This window comes from Eublepharis macularius, chromosome 15 (genome assembly GCF_028583425.1).
Source record: "Eublepharis macularius isolate TG4126 chromosome 15, MPM_Emac_v1.0, whole genome shotgun sequence".
In the NCBI taxonomy this organism is placed as follows: Eukaryota; Metazoa; Chordata; class Lepidosauria; order Squamata; family Eublepharidae; genus Eublepharis; species Eublepharis macularius.
In genome coordinates, this window is record NC_072804.1 from 5,810,426 (window position 1) to 5,830,991 (window position 20,566).

The following is a 20,566-nucleotide window of genomic DNA, read 5'->3' on the forward strand; positions in this document are numbered from 1 at the left end:
ACATCTGCTTATGTGTTTTGTGCGTGTCTGTATGTCTGATTTACTTAACCAAGTCCCATAAGCAATTCACCTAATCCATGGTGCAGTCTTTGGCCTTTTAGTTATGGTGGTCATCCAAGCTAAAAAGTTGGCCTTTTAAAAACAAATTACACCAGTTAAGCAGTTTATCCCTAGTCTGAGCAGTTTATCCCTACACATCATCATTATTTTGTTTAGGCTGAAGTTGAAAGAGGGAGAGAAAATTGCAGGGGGACAGGGAGAGAAAATAAGCAAAAGGTAGAAAGAAGGATGAAAGTGGAGATAGTAGTTATTCTATGGATAAAACTGAACCCCCGGTTCATTATTACAGGAAACATGTCGTGTTTTGGATTATAGTCTTAGGCTGAATATATTTTCTGCTGTTTTCAGCCATGGTACAGTATTAAAGCTGTGATCTTCACAAAGTGCTTCATAAAGTTACCCCTTTATATATATTTTACTGTGATTTCTGAAGACTCATCTCTGATGGGAACCAGCAATACACAGATGATCTCTTGGGATTTTACATATGGGTGTGTGTATACCTATACATGTTTATACATATTTAAGTAAATGTCTCCTAACCTGGTTTCCCCAATAAGCCAGATGACCACCAAACCAAAATCAGAGTGGCTTCAGCAATGCTTCTGCAGTGGGGAGGGGTGGGTGGGGAATTGGGTAACAACAGTTTCTGAGGTTCTTTCCAATTTTCAGACTTGTTGCCTGAAAGGAATTTACAACCATAAATTTAGGAAAATAAAGATGGGTGAACGGGCGAATCAGGCATGCAGGAACAACCATGGTTTCTACATTGTACAGCATCATCAGGCAGACGGGGTACGGAAATGCCTGGCTTGGAGGCAGAAGCGGCAGGCCAAGCTTTTGTCTCTTTGGTAGCCCCCTCTTTTTTTTCTTCAATAGACTTTATTTTTGAGTTTAAATTGTCTCAGTGTATAGGGTTTCGCCCTTTTATCCCCCTTCTTACATGTGACAGAACCGTATTGTTGCTTCTTCGTTGCCTAAAGATAAACTTCTCTTCTAGTTAACGTGCTGACAGGAGATGGCTTGTATTCCCCTGTCTGTGTGAGGGGAATATCCTCTGGGCTGGCTTCCTCATTTTTGCTGAAACTAGCTGCACTGTAGGTCTCGTAGGACGAGGTCAACTTTTTGCTAAGGAGATTTCTGTTGCGGTCACCCATGAGAGAGGCTTCTCCATTGGCCAGCTGCTCTTGACTGCCCCGTTCATCAACAGGCATGAAAGTGGAGAGCTTTGGCTGGCTCTTCTGCTTCCTCTCGGGCGAAGTGCGGACCGGCATCCAGCAAGAGTCCGAATGGCCGTACTCGTCACACTCCCGCGTGCACTTCCCAGTCAGGGCGACGTCTGGTAAAGGCCGTGAATCTGGAAACAAGGGAGGAAAGTAGATGTTAGATTTTTGTTCTTGCTTAAGGATACTGAATGTTGAAAAATATGAATTTGAATTTTTTTTTTGCATTGACAATCTTTTTTTTTTTTAAGTAGTATATGTGAAATTCCTCTAGAAAAAATGTGTTTGTGTTGTCAAGATCCTTTTCTTTCTCACAAAACTCTGCAGGTTTTTCAGCTTAAGAGTCACTTCCAGTCGCATTGTGAATTTTACTGTAAGTAACATTTTGGTGGCAATTTTAGAAATTCTGCCGTGCAAGGGCACATAGGATGAGAACTTGGAATAACCAAAGATGCTCACAGCAGTGTCCAAAGCCCAGGCAATTCCTATTTGAAGATGAGGAGCATTCCTACACAGAGCTCAGTATGTGTGTTGGGGACCTGTGCAACTTTGGTCCACAGCCACAGATCCATTCTCTTCTGCTGGTATAATGTCAGTTACAGTGGTAGAGCAGCACTTCTGCTGATGGAGAACTGGCGTGCAATTTTCACTCATTCCCCCTCCCACTGCAGACATCTACTCACCCCCCCCCCCATACTATTCCTGGGAGTCCCTTGACTTCCGGGATCAGAAAGTCTGGCTGCTTGCAAGGTGGAGGATGAGAAAAAGCCCTGCTCTGCCAGCTTTATTCCGCTGGAGGTGCTTTGGATCCAACCCACTGCATACAGTAAATTAACATGTAGTAAATTACCAACAATGAATACAGACATGTGGGTTTAAAAGTATTTGCAAAAATAGTAGATATATCTTGTGATTCTTATATATGTATATGTATACGTATATGTATATGTGTATATGTATATGTATACGTGTATATATATATTTAAATTGATGTTAGTGAGCCAGTGACCACCTGGGGTTCTAAATCTGCCAACTGAATCACTTTTAAAGAGGTTTAAGTTTGCCTTAAATTTGCCATGGAAGCTCTGGCTGACAGTCAGATGTCTCCCATATTCTAATGACCATAACTGCTCTAAAACACTGAAGTAGATACGGTGGTTAGGATATGGGGGCCACCTGACTGAGGATTATCAGCAAGAGTTCCATGGCAAATTTAAACCATTTGAAGGTAATTCAGTTGACTCGGCTTCCTTCAAAGGGCTCCGGGAACTGTCAGTCCATGAAGGAACAGGGAATCCTTTGTCCGATATCAATGGCTCCAACACTTGAGAACTACAGTCACCAGGACTGGGTGCCACTACTGCTAAATAGGGATGACGTTAGTGTAATACACTCAGTGCCACCCTAATAAAAAGAGAGATGGACTTTGGTGCACTTTCTCAGGGAATGGCTGCTGGTTGCACTGAGGCACTGAGGAAGCAAGAGCCTCTTCAGCAACTCGGGGGACAGGAACACAATCTGAGGTGCCACAGATGACTGGGTGCCTGGAGTTTTGTTCCGTGACTGCTCCATCTGCGATTCAGAAACAGCTTTGATCTTGAGCTATAACGTTTACTTATTTCTCTGCTGTGGGAACAAACACATCCCCAAACTAGCCAAACTCATTCTGCAAAATGCAAACACGATTCAGACCCTTCCTTTGGATCTCTGAGGCGCACCACCACCATCCTGCAAAGCCTGGGGGCCAACTGCGCTTGCTTTTTCCTAAACATCCTGCCCCTGCTTTGGGCCTCACTTGCCCGAAGGATTAACCACTCGAAGCAGACAGGGCTGAAGTTCAGCAACACATCCCAGGAGACACTAACAAGGGATATTCATTCAGTTTGAAGAGGGCACCGTGAGTCAAACAAGGCACAATGTGGGGCTTATTGTTCAGAAGCCAAATCAATGTTGACCAGTTATAATAAGTCAATGGAGGCATTCCTTGAACACCTTACACAATTTAAACGTGCACCAGTATTTACAGGATTGGAAAGTATTTGCACATAATGCGTTAAAAACAGACAGAGCACACCAGCAACTGTTTATATATATATATATATATATATATATATTTAAAAAAAAACTCTGTGTGTTCATATAAGTGTCTGATTGTACAAAATGCTTGCTAAGTTGAAACTGTTTGTGAATGTGATGTGGGTTTGGGATCACAGGGCCTGATTCTACAGTTTTCATGAATTGCTGGTGGAATCCAACAGAGGGATTTCCAGAAGGAAAAAAATCTCTAACGATTACATAAGTTATGCTCATAGTTGTTTAAAGGTATTGATATGGCAGCTAAGGCAGTGATTAATCAATCAAAAATCTTTTGAATAACTAAAAGGATTTAGTTCATTTGTTCATAATATATTTCCTTATGCAAATGGAATGGAATGCTCAACAAAATAAATTCTTTCCACAGAATTATTGTTTATATTCATTTTCATATCTCTATGTAAATATCGTTGATTAATTAACCAATTAATCAATTAACACTCATCATTTGTAACTAGATGGCAACCTAATTATCAAAGGTTTAGAAGTGAATGCTACTTTGGATAGATTTATATGTTAACACTCACTTTTCTTTTTCTCATCTGAATTTAATTTGCTTCATTTTAATTGTCTTTTTACTTGGTAAAGGGAAGTTTTCAATTTTCTGTTACTTAAATACCTTTGGTCAAATGGGTAGGAAAATAGATAAGCTTGAAGTCAAAGAAAAAATTCTATTTATGGTACCAGTTGGAGTTGAAAAGCATCCTAAACCCCTAATTGTACCGCTGTTCTCATACTGCACCATCATATGTTCATCTCTCTCATACAGATCTAACTGCATGCAACAGGATGTTGCACATGGCTAACGCCCCCCCCCCCCCCGCCCCAGGTAGAAATGCGCACCTCTCAGCCACATCAGCAGAAGCATCCAACGGGTTCAATGGGATCCAAGCGAGGGAAACTGTTGCAGTTTATTGACAGGGGAACTTTGTGTGTGTGTGTGTGGGGGGACTCTTTCAGGCAACCAAAAAGGTGGCCAAGACCATTTTTAGGGATTTTGTTACACAATTTCACTACATGCTCTCAAGAATGTAGTATGCAGTTCTCAATAAAGGAAGAGGCACTCCCACAGAAGCTTACTTTGGCATGCTCATTTCCCTCACATTTGGCATGCTTTTCTTTCCTCCCTCCCTCCCTCCCTCCCTCCCTACCTACAAGCCACCTTTGAATACAAAATAATAGTAGTAGGAATTAGCAGGGCTTTTTTTCAGCTGGAACACAGCGGAATGGAGTTCCAGAACCTCTTGAAAATGGTCACATGGCTTGTGGCCCCGCCCCCTGATCTCCAGACAGAGGGGAGTTTAGATTGCCCTCCACGCCGCTGTCTACATCCCCTCTGTCTGGAGATCAGGGGGCGGGGCCACCAGCCATGCAACCATTTTCACCAAGGGCAACTCACTGAGTTCCACCACCTCTTTTCTTAGAAAAAAAAGCCCTGGAAATTAGGAATCCAGCAAAAACCTTGGGCAGTAGGTCCAGCCGTGGTGGGATGTCTGACTCCTCAACCCAGCTTTGTGAACAAAGTCCCAGATATTTGGAAGTGAGATTTGACCTCAATTTGGGTTTGTTCAGGCATACACACAACCATAATTGTACAATAAACTAACCCTCCAACACCCAAATGAAGATCTGCAATGATTCCAACAGTGCATTTCATTTTTTGTTTTTATACAACAGAATAGAGATCAGCAACTTGAACTACAAAACAAGGTGTGGGAAATGTTTTAATAAATAAAAAAAATAATTAATCTGGAAGATGTGCTACCAGATGTGTCAAAAATATTCTGACCTCAAACACCCAACCATGTTGCCAACTGAGAGCCAAGCAATGTGTCCAGTAGAGGGGTGCTAGCAGTACGGCAGGGGGGCAGCATGGGACGGAGCCCGGGCTCACCGCTTGCCAGCCTCTCCTCCAAGCAGCCCGTCTTGTAAATCTAGTAGTTTACCAACTGGACAAAATTCCTACATGGGAACTCTATTACTATTGCCAATCACTTTTTTGTTAACAAGCCCTGTCTTTTAAGGTGGCATAATTAATTACCAATGAGAGAGAGAGAGAGAGAGAGAGAGAGAGAGAGAGACTGGATAAGGACCTTATTCAGCCAAGTTTATTACTCTCTCTGAGTGCCTTGGCAGGACTTGAGGCTTTTACTTTCTTTTTTGTTTATTTTTGGAAGTTTGGGTCTCCAGGAGCTTTAGAATTCAGGTTGTTTTTCCTTCTCTTAATGATGGATAACAGATATATTGGCATTTGCCAACCCCTCCGGTGTTAAGCCACTGGGGCTGGAGCATGATGTGCAGGCAGGCAGGATGCAGAGCACATAAAAGGAAGGCACTGCTGTTCATCAGAGCAAACATGGAATTATTCTCAAACGCCCCAAAGTTAAGAAGCAGGGATAATGATTTATTACTTGGACACACATGACGCTGTTTGATTTTAAAGCAGGCAAATCCTCTTAACTTTTTAAAAACTTTACAACATAGCAAAACATATCCCCGCCATCATTTTCCCTCTTAATAAGCTCTGAGAGGAGCCAATAATTCATTTTCAAATAAGAACCATTTAGAGAACAAGGTTTATTGTGGTTACTTATTACTGCTGTTAGTACCATCAGGAGAAATCTTTCAAGTATCTCCTGGGAGCACTCATAACCATGCTATTTAAATCATCTCAGGCTCAGATTTCGAGGGTAGGAGCCAAAGGGCTGCTGCGCACTGGGAATGTTCAGCCTTCCTGCCGCAACACCCTGTTCTTCCTGAGAAGCTGTTCCTGAAGGTCAGAGGACCATTACACTTGATGGAATGCAAACCCTTTCTCATGGCCTGGAGGGAACTCTCCCAAACAGGATCAGGGCCCCTCGGAGGTTGAGTGGGCAGAATTAGGGCAAGGTATCTAACCAAGGTTTGAGCCCAAACCATGCATTGTAAAGCCAGAGGGGTACCCATATTTGCAGCAAAACAAAACAGAAGGTCCAATGGCACTTGGAATTTATTTACTTATTTCTTTAGGATACTTCTATTCCACCTCTTCAGAGTCCTGCTTGAGGCGGCTTACAAGTTAAATCACATCACAATAAAACAAGCCATATATGCATCTGCAGCTGATGAACGGATGTCTGACTCATTAAACCTTTTCCTGGAATAAACTTGGTTAGTCCTTAAGGTGCCACTGGAATTACGTTTTCTTTTGTTGTAGAGCCAGTTGATGTCCCAGAGAAGCAGAGTAGGAACATGCCAGATCAAAGCAAGGCACATAGTCCATGAAACTGCACATGGTGTACAACTAAAGCCTGCTAAGAGGAAGTTGTATAGGGACTAGAAAAGACAGTGGGGGCAATCACGTTGGGGAGTAGTGAGGCAGCAGAAAGTTCCTGTAAAGGTATTTGGCCCAAGCAGAGTTATAACTTTCCAATAAGATACAACAGGTCCAGTTTTGCTCCAGGGTTTGAGTCCATCTATGGGCAATTCTGAGAGAGAGAGAGAGAGAGAGAGAGAGAGTGAGTGCGTGGGTGCAAGCAGGGCTGGCTCTCCAGAGGAGGGTAAGCTGCTTTGAGTTCATTCTGCTTTAAGGAAATACCTGGAGATTTTTGCGGAAAGGGGCCTGAGGGGTGGATGTTGTCTTCTGACACACTTCCGGTGATGTCAGGGGGTGTGACATATGCTAATGAGTTATGCTAATGAGTTATGCTAATGCATTCCTGCAGTTTTTTCCCTAGGAAATGACCCCTGCATAAGACAGTGACATGCAAGTTATCCTTTGAACTGAAGTGCTACACTCTGCTGTAATACATCATCTGATAATATTGCAGTTTTCATACAAGTTTCGCCTCATCTCTATTTATGTCTTGAACTAGCAAATGAACTTAGATGTGTGATCTAAGATGCGCCAGAACTTCAGAATTCCAAACAGAACAAAGAAAGCGAGGACTACTTGCTGCACAGAGTCCCTTTGCCTTTTCATATCTGGATCTGGTTCCCAAAAAGCACTTCTATTTGTCTAGGGACCCCTCGGGACAGTTCCCAACCATTCCTGGGCTGGAGAGAGTTGTCATGTGATGCTATTCTCAAGTAAAAATCACGGAAGGGGTTGAATTTCACAGCCCTAAGAGACATAGCAGTTAACTGTGGATGATGGATGGGTCCTCTCTGGGAGCTTAAGTCTGGTCTCCAAATTAGTTAGGTCTACCAATAACAAAAGCCCTGTAGAGCTATTCCCCAAAGTAAATTAGGTTTCTTTATCACCATCCGCTTATTGCTCAAATCAATTCTACACGTTATGCAGACATATCATGATAAAATTCTGGACTCTTCCACTTTGGATTTAAGAAAGAAGATCGTCTTTTTTAATTCTCCAGGAAAAAAGCTTCCTGCCTTTATTAAGCTACCAGCTGAGGAGAGGGCTATGCAACACCTTTCTCTTTGATGTGCAAGGTTACTACATGAAAAGTTACTTTTTATGGAGAGGAACATTCACAAATACTCCCTTCCTCCTTCAGTCTGAAGGGATCTAGAAGTCTATAGCTTAATTCTGTGGGAAATATGCATCAGTTCAAGTTCGAAGGGGTCCACACTGACACTGGGCAAGATTAGGCAGAGGTATGCAAATTAAAATGTGAACATTTGAACTCTGATGAAGTATTCACTTTTCTCATGTGAAATTTAGCAGAATTAATTTAACAAAGGGCAGAGTTGCTTTTGAAAAGCGCATTGCTGGTGAGTAGAGACAGAATCTTCAAATGCTTTGGAAGCAAGGATGTATTTAACTGTGTTGCTGTGCTGAAGGTCTTTTTGCGAAGCCGACACAATGGCATTCCATTTAGGTTCACCTTCAAATTAATGTAATAGACTTTCCATTGTTCATGTTCCTAATTCAATTTTGAATTCTTAATGATGCTTAGGATTAGATTTCATGCAATCTACCCATCCAAACCAATTTAATCTTCTAGGTAATTAAATCTACCCCCTCTGATTACCCTTTCTAATTGAAGGAAGGGAAACCACCACAGTTGTTCAGCGTGGCTTGCTTCTAACTACTGTGCACTCCAGCCTTCATAAAAAAGGAGAGTTTGGCCTTTGATTTCCACAAGATGTGGACTGCAGCCAATGGATTAAGGATGAGGTACAGTCACAGGTTTGCCAACCTCCTGATGAGGCCTGTGGACCTCCCAGGTAAGGCTGTGTTGGCATTACCCTGCTGAGGTCCCTCTCCTCTCCAACCCCCCTGCCCTCAGGCTCCATTCCCACATCTTCAGGAACGTCTCAACCCAGCGTTGGCAGCCCTATGCATTCACCCATCTCACTCGCCCTCTAATCTTGATGGTGTTGTAGATTCCAACATCAAACGGAATCCTACCTTAAAAGATGTTTCTCGTCAGCTCCAGGAATTGCATCTAATCTCATTCTTATGCATAAAACATGGGATTTTTTTTTAATTCTAATAAATAAACCATTTTCAAACTTAGACACTTCACAGGAGACCACACTGCTAGCTGACAAGCTTAATTGGATACCATGTGTTGCAGTCCCTGTCACCAGTCAGTAGATTATCAAGGAAGGAGAACATTCCAATCTTCATTGCTGACCTCAAAACACATAAATACCTCTGAATACAGTGATTAACAAAAACAAATTGTACATCCACACTAATTGGCAAAACAGGCAGTCAATTGGGACATTTCTTGCTTGTGCCAATTTAGTATTTTCAGTGTCAAGGCTGCTTGGTTTTAACCCTCAAGATATCTCTGGATCAACTAGGGGAACTAACACACCTATTCCAGGGTGATACAGAAACTATCTGGACCACTTTCAGTTTCTCATATTATACAGACATTTTCATATCCCTGATGCTTTGTACAGTAAATTTCCCAAAGTATTGGGCAGCCAGACAGATTGGGCTACCTCAACCTGTTTTATTTGCTCCACTAGTGAGGCCTCTAACTTTAGTTTGTCTTTTGAAAATCTTCATAAGCATTATTTATGGTGCCCCCAGTGCAAAACTCATGAACTTTGACTCTAGAATGAGCTTTGGGCAGAGGCCTTTTGATTATTCCAAGTTTTACACGGCTATAGGCTCATTATAGGTAGACATGGGCCCAATCCAAAAAAAAATTCTGATTCAGCCATTCGTGGATCTGGGCTGCTGCAGAACGCAGGCCACTGATTCTAAACGATCAACTCTCGTTTCCGGTCCACAATCGGGAATCGGGGAGGCCACTGCCCAGGGCAACCATAGTCAGGCTCTTGCACGCGCACGTGCTCCTAAGTCACCCCCGCCCCCGCAGCAAGCCGGCTGTCCCAGTGCGCTGCAGAGCTGGTGGCAGCATGAGTGGCTCGGAGGCTGCCCGCACCGTTCACCTGCCCCGCAAGACAAGGGGCAGCCGGCTTGCCTGCGCGCCCCTTGTCCTGGGGAAAGGCAAACGGCGAAGGCGGCCTCCCAGCCACCCGCACTGCCTTTTGCCTTTTGCCTTTCCCCAGGACAAGGGGCGGCTGGCTTCCCCACGCGCCCCTTGTCCTGGGGAAAGGCAAATGGTGCAGGCGGCCTCCCAGCCACCCGCACTGCCTTTTGCCTTTCCCCAGGACAAGGGATGGCTGGCTTGCCCACGCACCCCTTGTCCTGGGGAAAGGCAAATGGCGCAGGCGGCCTCCCAGCCTCCCGCCTGCCTTTTGCATTTCCTTTGTGCCCACCCCCTTCCCCCTCCCTCCCCTGGGTTGCTGCTCCGTGGTTGGAAGGAAGCCTGCTAATCAAGGAAAGCTGGGCTTCCATTTGTGTTTCGAGGGTGACAGAAGGAGGGCAAACACAGCTCATTTCCCTGACTCCATTGCCCCGGGAATAAATTACTAGCGCAAGAGTGTCTGCAATTCTGAACCGAAACTGACCCATCCGATCAAGTCCCGAACAAGCAAACTCCCGACTGCTAGATTGGTTGCCATGGACAGAACCGATTAGCTGAGTCACGATGGCGAAAACACCAAAATGGGGGGGGGGGGTTGAAATCGTAATTCAGATCGTGCCCATCTCTAATTATAGGTCTAATGAATAAGTTACCAATTAACAGGAGTAGCAGATAGCCTTAGACTTTTTGCCATGTAGGCATAGATACAACTTTTTCTGGCAACATGAATCAAAGTGGAAGGAATTTCAAATATATTAAACAGAAAGCACAAGACCAAATTAGAGCAGTATGCCACAACACTCTTTTCAGGTCCAGCCTATTAGTCACTGTTGATTGAAATGAAACAGTAATGAACTTCCCAGTCCCTTAACACTATTGAAAAAAATTTCTGCATCCAAAAACTGCAGAAGAGATGGAAAAAAATGGCAGTGACATATGTTGTTAATTGACCCCCTTAGACTACCCTCCTCTCCCTTCCAGAATGCCATTTCTTCTTCCTCAGTTTCTCTTAGAGTTGCTTCTCAATTTATATCTACAGTATAATTCTGTCTCTAACAAAGCTTCTTCTGTATAGATCACCTAATTCAATGTTTATACAGACAACAAGACATAAAGAACTGTTCTTTCAAGGTCTGACTAAATTGTTAGTTAAACCCACACAGAACAGTTTCTTCATACTGGAGAGCTAGTTTCAACTGTACTATGATGGACCCCCCTTCATTCCCCCACTCTGAGAGATTTTCCCGCCAAAATCAAAGTTTGCCTCTTTGCCTGTCTCTATTTATGGTTTTAAAGTTTGTTTTGTCCCAACCATGATAAACAGTTATAATTTTGGCTTTTTAGCCTAGTTCAGAAACTGGATGTTGGGGGGGGGGGAGCAGGAGCCCTCTTCCTCTGTGTTGGAAATGGCATTGGAGACTGTAAAATGTTCAAAAGAAACACCAATTTTACTGAACAGGCAGGGACGGAATAAGAGCAGTCTGGGAACAAAAGAGCTGAGGTAAAATTTGTTGGTAGAACAACACTCTTTAAGTCACAGGTAAAATAATTTTCTAGAAGCTGAGTTTCTATTTTCTTAAACCTTGAGTGGTGTTTTGTTTAATTACAGCAACAATGTTTCTTCATAGAGTTCCTTTTTACAACTCAAGTTTCCTGATGTTAGTTCAAAACTGTTTTCCCTTTACAAAGGACCCAGGGTCCTCCTCAGAGCCAACCCACCTTTAAACAATGGGCAGGAATTCTTCTTCTTCACCTAAGAAGATATAAGCCTTCTTCACTTGGCTTGAATAGCAGTCTCCATTTACTACTCAATCACTCTTGTCATTCCATTTACTACCCAATCACCGTCAGTTCTATTGTGGCTGTGTTTCAGTTTCAGTTTGTTCTGACTTTTATACTTGGAATTCTTCCTCAAGACAATAATGTTACAGTTAGGGCAAAACATTTTTTTCCTCACTCCAGAGGGGAACCAGTCTGACCTTCCCTGTCAGACTCACTTACCGACTCCACTCAACTCAAATCCTCTCTGCAACTAACTGTTATCCTGAATGCTGCTTCTGACTGGCCAAGCAGAAAGGAAGGAACATCCTGTCAATCAAGCTCGTATTCCAGGCAATTGTTAACTCCTTCCCTTCCAGCTCTCCTAAGTGAGAGAGCTGGAAGGGAAGGAGTTAACAGTTTCCTAACTGTCTTTAATGTGCATTCTGTCACATATACTTTTATAGAATAGATACTGGATCATTTTCCTTGACATTAAATAATTTTCCTTATGGATGAATGCAGATGTTAAAAACGTCAGAAAATCTAGTAATCAATCTAAAATAATTTGTGAATAATTTTCTAGTGGCTGGAATCCTATGCAACCATTACACCAATGGGAGTGCTTTCCTTTGGTGAAAGGAACCTTTTGTGGAAGAGCCTTCTGTGTTGGCTGAAGGCTCTTTGGGTCTGGAGGAACATGCTTTCCTTAGAGGATACTAAGTGGCTTCTCCTGTTTAGCATAGCCCTGATTCTGTTGGCTTCTTTCAAATCAACACAGCTTAGGTTAATGGTCTCAGTATTCAAGGAGAATTCTGCTAGGTGGGGCATCACTTAGGTTAAATGGATTTCTGAGCTTCTGCTACACTCATGTACTAAAATGCTCAGAGAGAGGCCATAGCTCAGTGAGAGAATACACATTTTGTATGCACAAGATCCCAAATTCATTGGTTGTTTCCATTCCAAGGCCTTCTTCATAATCGGGTTTTGATGTGGCTGGGCTTCTTAACTGTATTGGCTTTCCCCCTTCACTAGACATTATTTTGGGGAGGGTTTTTTTGCAAATTTCCCCCCATGTTCTTTCACATCACCTCCAAGCCCATTTGAAAACAACACAGGGAAAATGTAAAAGAAAAACCAAGAGAGCAGCAACTGGCAAATGATACTGTCTGTAAGGGAGGGTGAAAAGCTGACACAGCTATGAAGGCAAGCTGCAGCAAACACCTGGTGTAGAAAAGCCTGAAAAGGAACCTGAAGGAGAAGAGCTAGGACTTCGGGAAGCCATTTTCTGTTTGCTTTGACAGAACTGGGTAGATGGCCCAGTGGTTTGAGGCAATACAAGGTAGCATCTTGTTTTCATATATATTTAGTTGATTTTAGAGAAAGTGTTTCTAAAAAGACATGTTAATGGTTATATTAACTTACTGGGGAACCTTTTGGCTATATTTCTAACCAGTGAACTAGATGGGAATGGAACAGCATTCTGCCCCCGCCCCGCCCCCACCCCCAACATATATGCCCCATTCTACACAAGTGCAATTGCATGTGCCTACGGATGCCTTTTCTGTATTCATTTGCATAGTCGCATACAAAGGAATATGGTGGTTTATATGCACGTATATGTTTGTGCAGGTTTTTTGGATTGCTTTTAGCTCTGGCGGTAGAAATATAGCTTCTTATCACCAAAGTAGGGTATCTAACACAGGGAGGAGATAGTATTTTTCATATAAGGCCAAAATCAAGTTACTGTCTCCCCAGAAATTCATCAGAAGAGTTACATTTCACCAACAGTTGCCACCTACTGCCAGAATTTTCTAGTCTCCATTACAATACTATGCACACATTGAAAAATAGTATTATCAGAGCATATATCTTGATTGTACTGACTGCTGTGAATTTGCCTTACTCTGTGAATTTGCCTTGAGTCCCAGTGATAAAGGTGGACTATAAACAAACAAACAAATAGTAATTATGTTACGCTTCCTAAGCCCTCAATACTATGGTCCCTAGAAATGAAAGAAAAATAGGGTTGTTTTCTAAATTCTACTCATCTACATTTCTCCCCAGATTTAGGGGTTCTGAACAATTTGCTCTTGCTTGTAGAGTGGCACTAATGTATTTTCAAATCAGCCCTCTGCGCCCGCTTAATTGGTAGGGTTGCTGGCTGGGAGCAGGGGTCTGGGGTGGGTGAGTGGTTGAAGACATGAGAAAATGATGATGTGCCATGGCATGAAGACACTTCTGAAGCTGCAGACCCAGAAGCAACAACATGGTATCAGAGACACTCTAGGAATCCCCCAGTCTCTACGGTAAAAGACACAGAGATTATGGGAATTCATCCAGCATTATGAATGCTGTGCTCTCATTCCCCCTTCCCATTTTTGCTTCTGCAACTCCATTGAATGAGGGTGGGGGCTGGAGTGTGAGGGCAATCGGCTGCCTGCCATGGTGGGCAACCTGGTAGGGGAAGCAGTTTGTTGCATTTTCCAGTTTCTTTCATTTTCACTCCTGCACAGATGGACAATGAAAAGGATTGATTGAATACATGTATTCAATCAATCATTTTTATTGATACAGTCTATGACAGTGATGGCGAACCTTTTTGAGCCCGAGTGCCCAAACTAAGAAAAAACAACTCATACAGTTGTCCCAACTAATTAACATCTCTCTCTCTCTCTCTCTCTCTCTCTCTCCCTCCCTCCCTCCCTCTCACTCACTCAATCACTCACTCACTCAGGAGCCATGACTGAAAGTAAAGCAAGTTAAATCAAAGCAGTTTGCCCTTCTTTAGACCAGCAGCCCTGCTTGCAAGCACTCTCTCTCTCTCTCTCTCTCTCACTCGCTCAAGAGCCACTATTGAAAGTAAAACAAGTTAAATCAAAGCAGCTTACTCTTCTTTAGAAAGCCAGCCCCGGCAGCCTCACTGCTGCCTCCACTTCCTGCTGCTAAAGAGACAGGCAGCAGGGAGGCAGCCTTGAGGAAAAGGAATCACGTGGGCAGGGTCAAAACCCATGTGATTTCTGCTCAGAGCTACTGGAATGCCGTTGCAGGCATTCCCCCTCCAAATGAGCCCTGGACCTAGCGATCAGCGACTTGGCTTGCGTGCCAACAGAGAGGGCTCTGCATGCCAGCTGTGGCACGCGTGCCATAGGTTCGCCATCGCTGGTCTATGACCAGCACAAGTTATATATGTATTCAACACATTGTAGGCTCTGGTATATCTTAGGAATGATCTTGTGTCTGATTAAGGAGTGAATGAAGAGAGTTTATTCAGGAACTACAACTTTGAGAGAAAGCAGAGAAACAGAATAGATACTAACTGCCTTACTAAACTGGGAGAGAGGAACTTCTGGGAAGCAGCAGGAAGCAGCCTAAGAATACCAATCCGGAGACATGCAAGAAGAACAGAAGAGAGGAGGAAAGAAGGATCTCTATCTGCCATCTATCTCACTGTGAGAGCCAAGCTACAAGTGACGCCTGACACAGGTTGGACACTTGTCAGCTTCCCTCAAGTTTTGATGGGAAATGTAGGCATCCTGGTTTTACAGCTTGGCTCTCCATTACAGCTGCAAGACCAGGATGCCTACATTTCCCATTAAAACTTGAGGGAAGCTGACAAGTGTCCAACCTGTGTCAAGCGTCACTTGTAGCTTAGCTCCCAGACCCACTGCCCCTTGCAGGTATTCTGTGTCTTCTGCCTTCTCTGTACACAAGACATTGTATTTCCAACACACACTACTCAAAAAGTAGCCTAAGTTGTGTTGATATGAAGGAAGTGAATTGAATCAGGGCTACACTAAACAGAAAAGGAGAAGCCAAACACTTTTTCAGAGTATTTTAAAATGTGCCCATATGGGCTACACAGCCTCTGAAAAGAGAAAAGCTGGAAACTGGAAACAAAGTTGGCCTTCAGCACTCCTTCTGAAATCCCTAACCAGAGGAGGGATCTCCTGTCTCCCAACAGCTCTCTTACCTCACCAGAGCCCCCTCCTTATGTATTTAATCAAACATTTCTATGTTGCTTTATCACAGTATGGCTTATAAGCTAGAACCAGAAAACAAGACTTAAAATCAGGCAACACATTATACAAATAAACAAAAATAGTCTGCAACTGTTTTCAAAATATCCCAGCTCTCCAAAAGGCAGCCCTTTGGAATAGTCTAGATTTGAGCAGATTTTCAACATCTAGGCAGGGTGGGGGCCTGGCATGCCTCCTCCAGCAGACTATTCCCAGCCTTGGTGCTGCTGCAGAGAAGACATGCACTCGATCTGCCAAAGACCACCCTGCCTAAACGAAGGCACTGGGAAGAGGGACTGCTCTAGACCTTGATTTTTTTCTTCCTTCCCTCTGCCCAGTCACTTGCTTTGTGTCTCCATGTGTTTTGCTGCTGATGGCCGCACACAGTTCCACTAACGTCCCTTCGAGCCTCATTTCTCTCCACACTGAAGGTCACTCTTAAGCTTTCTCCCCCAGTCATCTCCCCCCAGGAAGAGATTTCCACCTGCATAATGTAATCCACATTGCAAGGCCTGCCCCAGTTTCTCTGATTCTCTTACATAAAGTCTATTTGGGGGCATTTTAAATATTTGGTTTATCGCTATCTTAATAGGTTTTTATTTTACATACTCCACTTGGGAAGAAAGAGCACACTCGATGCTCGAGAGTGACCTCAGAGTTTTCTCAAAGGATCATTATTTAGACTTCTCTGTAGCAGGGCCAACATTTTATCAGATAAACAATTAAGCCCATGTACTCCCTCCCCTTTTTAAAGGGAAAAAATCAAAGGTATCAGCAAACTACATTCCTGCATGAAGCATCCGTGCCAGATGCCACATGGCGTGTGTGAGGCAGGTGGAAGGGAGTGCCCCCTGCTTCTCCACGGCATGAAATCTGTCACTCACTGCTCAGGTAAGTGTCTGGTCCAGGCCTGAGTTACTCACAAGGAGCTTCTGTTCTCAGGCTTGCAAGACAAGTGTCAGTTCAGATGACAAGCTGTATCTGAAAGCGCAACAGAACCTTTCCAGCCTTATTTCGAGTACATAGCGGAGTGCCCACAGTAAAGAAAAAAATATTATGGAATTCGAGCCAGAATATAATGACTGTCATCCAAACTGTCTTGAAAATCCACATTCTCTAATTGCAGCAATGTAGTGAGAAGCACCCAGTTAGCACTGGAGCGTCATCTTGACAAGCGAAGAGACTCTTAAAACACCTAAATATGTTTGAAAGCATTGGTGACTTCTTTCCCAGCACTTCAGGCAAAACACAGTTAAACAGCAGCTGAATATATCTCAAGCAGCATTTCCTGCCCCAAGGCTTGGCCCGCTGTCATTCTGAATGTGGCATTATCATGTACAGTTGAGATACTGCATGCCAGCTCTGAACCAGTCTTGCTGCATAAAGTCAAACACAAATCTGCCACTGGAAATGTGCAAATGTATGGGTTCTTGCTTTATATTTCCATACACACACACACAAGACTGTGGAAGGACTAAGGCCTTCCCTGTGCATGTGTGCTGGAAATACCACACAGCTCTTTTTTATGTAAATGGCCCCAAGAAAGTCTAAGGGCCAAGCTACAAGTGACGAATGACACTTGAACGGCAAGTGGATTGAGTGGAGGGCAAGTGAACAGGGAGAAATACACTTGCCGTTCAAGTGTCATTCGTCACTTGTAGCTTGGCCCTAAGATTAATCAGATCCTCTGTAATGAAGCTTACACAAGATTACACTGGACAAGAGATCTATAATAATAACACCAACATACCTAAGTGTAGCCAAGAGCTCCCTTTTAACTGAACTGGTCTGCCCCATCTGCATTGGACCCAGCCAAGGATTTTGCTCAGTTTTGCTCTTAAAACTGCGCCTGTCCCATGTGCCTTTTGTCCACACACATCCCATCATCCAACGCAGCCCTTTCCATGTGATAAAAGGGATCCCCTTCTCCTTTTTTTCACCAGCTGCGTGGATCGAACTCAGTAGGTAGAGGGAGGAAGTTTCCAGGTCCAATTCAAGGTGATTTTGAAAACCCCAATAGCTATAAACTAAAGAATGAAGACCACCTGTCACATTCTTGTAAATGACTTTCTAGATCCAGGACGCAGTATAACATAAGATGAGCTTTTATTAACTATTTACGCAAGTTGGGAATCAGCACTATAGGAGGCAGAGCTAACCTACTACTTCAGCCATCTCCTCGCTTGTCCTTCTAACCCTCTGAGATCTCTGTATTATGTTAAGTGCCGCTCACTTAAAGTCATAGTGTCCTCACATCTTTCCTTTCCACAAAAGAAAATGATAAATCAATCAACAATTCTTTATTAGTCTCTGGGTTGACTTGCTCAGGTTTGTAGATCTACAGAGAGTGACCAGAATTTCAGCTTCAGCTTTCTTTTGGTCATTATTGTCCTTGTCTGTTGTCTGATGCACTTGATCACTGCCAAGCTCCCCAGATTCAGATCCTCTCCTCCGCTTTAGTAATCAGTTTCAGATCCCTCCTGTTTCTTTTATAGATTTGCCCACCATCAGTGTTTACCAGCATCAATTATCACTCTTCGTTTTCTCCCAAACAATAATTCAGCAGGAGATAATTTAGCAAAGCTAAACAAGGATCTGTATTTGAATGCTGTGCTTTCTTAAGCGTTCTTTTGATAGTTCCGATACCATTTTCCACCAGCTCATAATATTGTGGACATGTAGGACTTGAAGTAATGCACCTGTAACCATAATGTGCAAAGTCCTTGAGATCATAGCAGTCACACTAGGGCACATTATTAGACATGACTACAATGGGTATACCATGTCTTTCAAAAATAGATTTGAGAAGTGAAATAACATGGCTTGCAGAGGTTTTGCTGAACCAGATTAGAGAATCTTACTGGGATTACAGGGATAACATTTTTTTTTTCATTTTCCTGAAGACCAGATTTGGATCAACCAAAATGTTTTGGGTACCCCCCCCCCCCTACGCTTTAGGATTCAAACACAAGGTGAGCAATCTTTCTTTTTCTAGTATGACCAAAGAATTAACTCGTTCTGTGGGTTCTTTGACTTCCTCTATATAACATCTAGCTCAATTAGTCTATCTAATTCATCTTTTAGTTTATCTCTAAGAGTCAGGGGAAGATTTCTAGGTGCAAGGATGACAGGAAATTAAGTTCTGTCAATTCTATGTTATATTCTTCAGAGAGCTTTCCTATGACAATAAAGACAAAGGCTACTTCCACACACGTTGGATAATCCACTTTCAATACTCTTTAGTGTACATTTGAAACTGATTTTCCATGTGTGGAACAAAAAATCCACTTCCAAAGGATTGCGAAAGTGCTTTGAAAGTGCATTATTCAACGTGTGTGGAAATGACCATTCTGAAAGTGATCTTCAGCGTTTGTGTATTCCTGATCTTCCACACTGTACAGCTTTTTAATAAGACCTGGAGTCTGAAATCTTTTAAATCCTAATATGGGTATCCCATTACCTACAACAATGACAAACAATATTTTTACCATATTACTGTTTGCCAGAACATCTAGCTCACAACTCTCAAGGCTACAAAGATTTTCACCACTGTAAAATTTAAGTTGGATCCATTTGTAATCAGTGTGGCATCACCCACTTAAAGTCACAGTGTCCTAACAGCATCTTTCTGAAAGAAGTTCATTTGTGAATCTCTTTCATGGCTTTTAGGAGGAAAATTATTTGGACTGTAAGAACTTGTCCAGGTTGGGTTGTAGGGCTTGAAGATGGATAATCATTAAGATGCCTATTTGTTCTGCTGAATCTTAATTTGTAATTGTTAGGCGGTTTTAGGATGTAATTTTCAGTGTGTGTGTGTGTGTGTGTGTGTTATTCTAAGCAGCCTTGTATAGAGACACAGGATACAAGCACTTAATTAACTAAAACAATTTGGCTATCTGTAGTAATGCTCCCTATGTGGCACATTCAAGCAATTACTGTGCATAGCCTGAGGCATTATCACTGGATGTCCCTTAGCTATACAACTGCCTGGTCATGGAAACTTGTCAAAGCCAAGGCCCCTGTGGGAAGAACCAAGACATACTTTTTCCAGAGCAGAAACATCCAAATACCTTTCAAAATCTGCTTTACGTGAAATTTCGTAGGAATTCTTCTCCCAGAGTTAATCAGCTTTGCCCATTATGTGAAATGTTTCTACAACACTTTTGGATCCTCATGCTGTGAAAAACAAATGACTCCCACTGCTCAGTGGTGGGTTTCTTCCCCCTCTGGAGGACCCTGGCAGGGATGCACGCCCCCCCCCCCAAATAATCCCACTAATTTTACAGACACTCTTTACTTGTGCTGTTTCTGCTCTGTAAGGGCCTCCAAATGGGTCTCAAAATGTTGCTTTATGTCACATTCAGTGGCAGCTCCATTGGGAGCTGTGCTCAAAACCTTCTCTTGTTCACTATGTATAAGAGGCAACTTCTATTAATAACCGCTGTTTAATCCATAATAAATAAATACAATGAGGATTTGGCTAATATTTCTTACAAGCAACAAAGCCCGTTGTGGGAAAAAATAAAAAGGGAGGGCAGGCAGGCAGGCATTTGCTCCTCCTCTGCCACTGATTCCAGCTGGTGAAGGAGAGGGGAGGGCATTGTCATCTGCTCCATGACTGATCTGCCTGATCTCGGCCATGCTACCTGCTCCATGTGTGATACATGCTGGGTAAAGGGGGGCATCACAATGACTTTCTTAAAGGTGAGAGAAATTGGAGGGACCTCTCTTCCAGGTTACATGATCTGTTACATTCCTTTGTCTCAGATAACCGATGATATCTTTTATGTTGAAACATCAAACAGTTCAGAACAAAGAAGTGGGACATACAGACAGACTTGCAAAATTGTGGGACGTCAGTGGGTTTGTGTAAACTAACTTCTATACAGCTTGAATACCAACTTAAAACATATTTTAACAGCTATGAGCAGAGTTGAGAGTGAATATTCAACTGCCCTGTGTTATAAAGAGTTTCTAATAGACAATTTCTGGATAAGAGTCAACACTGAAAATCTAAAGC

General features: G+C 42.9%; 1 protein-coding gene across 2 annotated transcripts in view; it reads right to left on the bottom strand.

Annotated features, from left to right (window-relative positions):
• Positions 1–901: 901 nt before the first annotated feature.
• Positions 902–20,566, bottom strand: part of PCDH7 (protocadherin 7) — a 646,786-nt gene continuing 627,121 nt past the window's right edge. For both annotated transcript variants that reach the window (XM_054999687.1, XM_054999686.1), the window contains one exon: positions 902–1,417. In XM_054999687.1, coding sequence (XP_054855662.1) covers positions 1,038–1,417 — 380 coding nt within the window. In that variant the 3' untranslated portion in view covers positions 902–1,037. The remainder of the gene's footprint in view (positions 1,418–20,566) is intronic.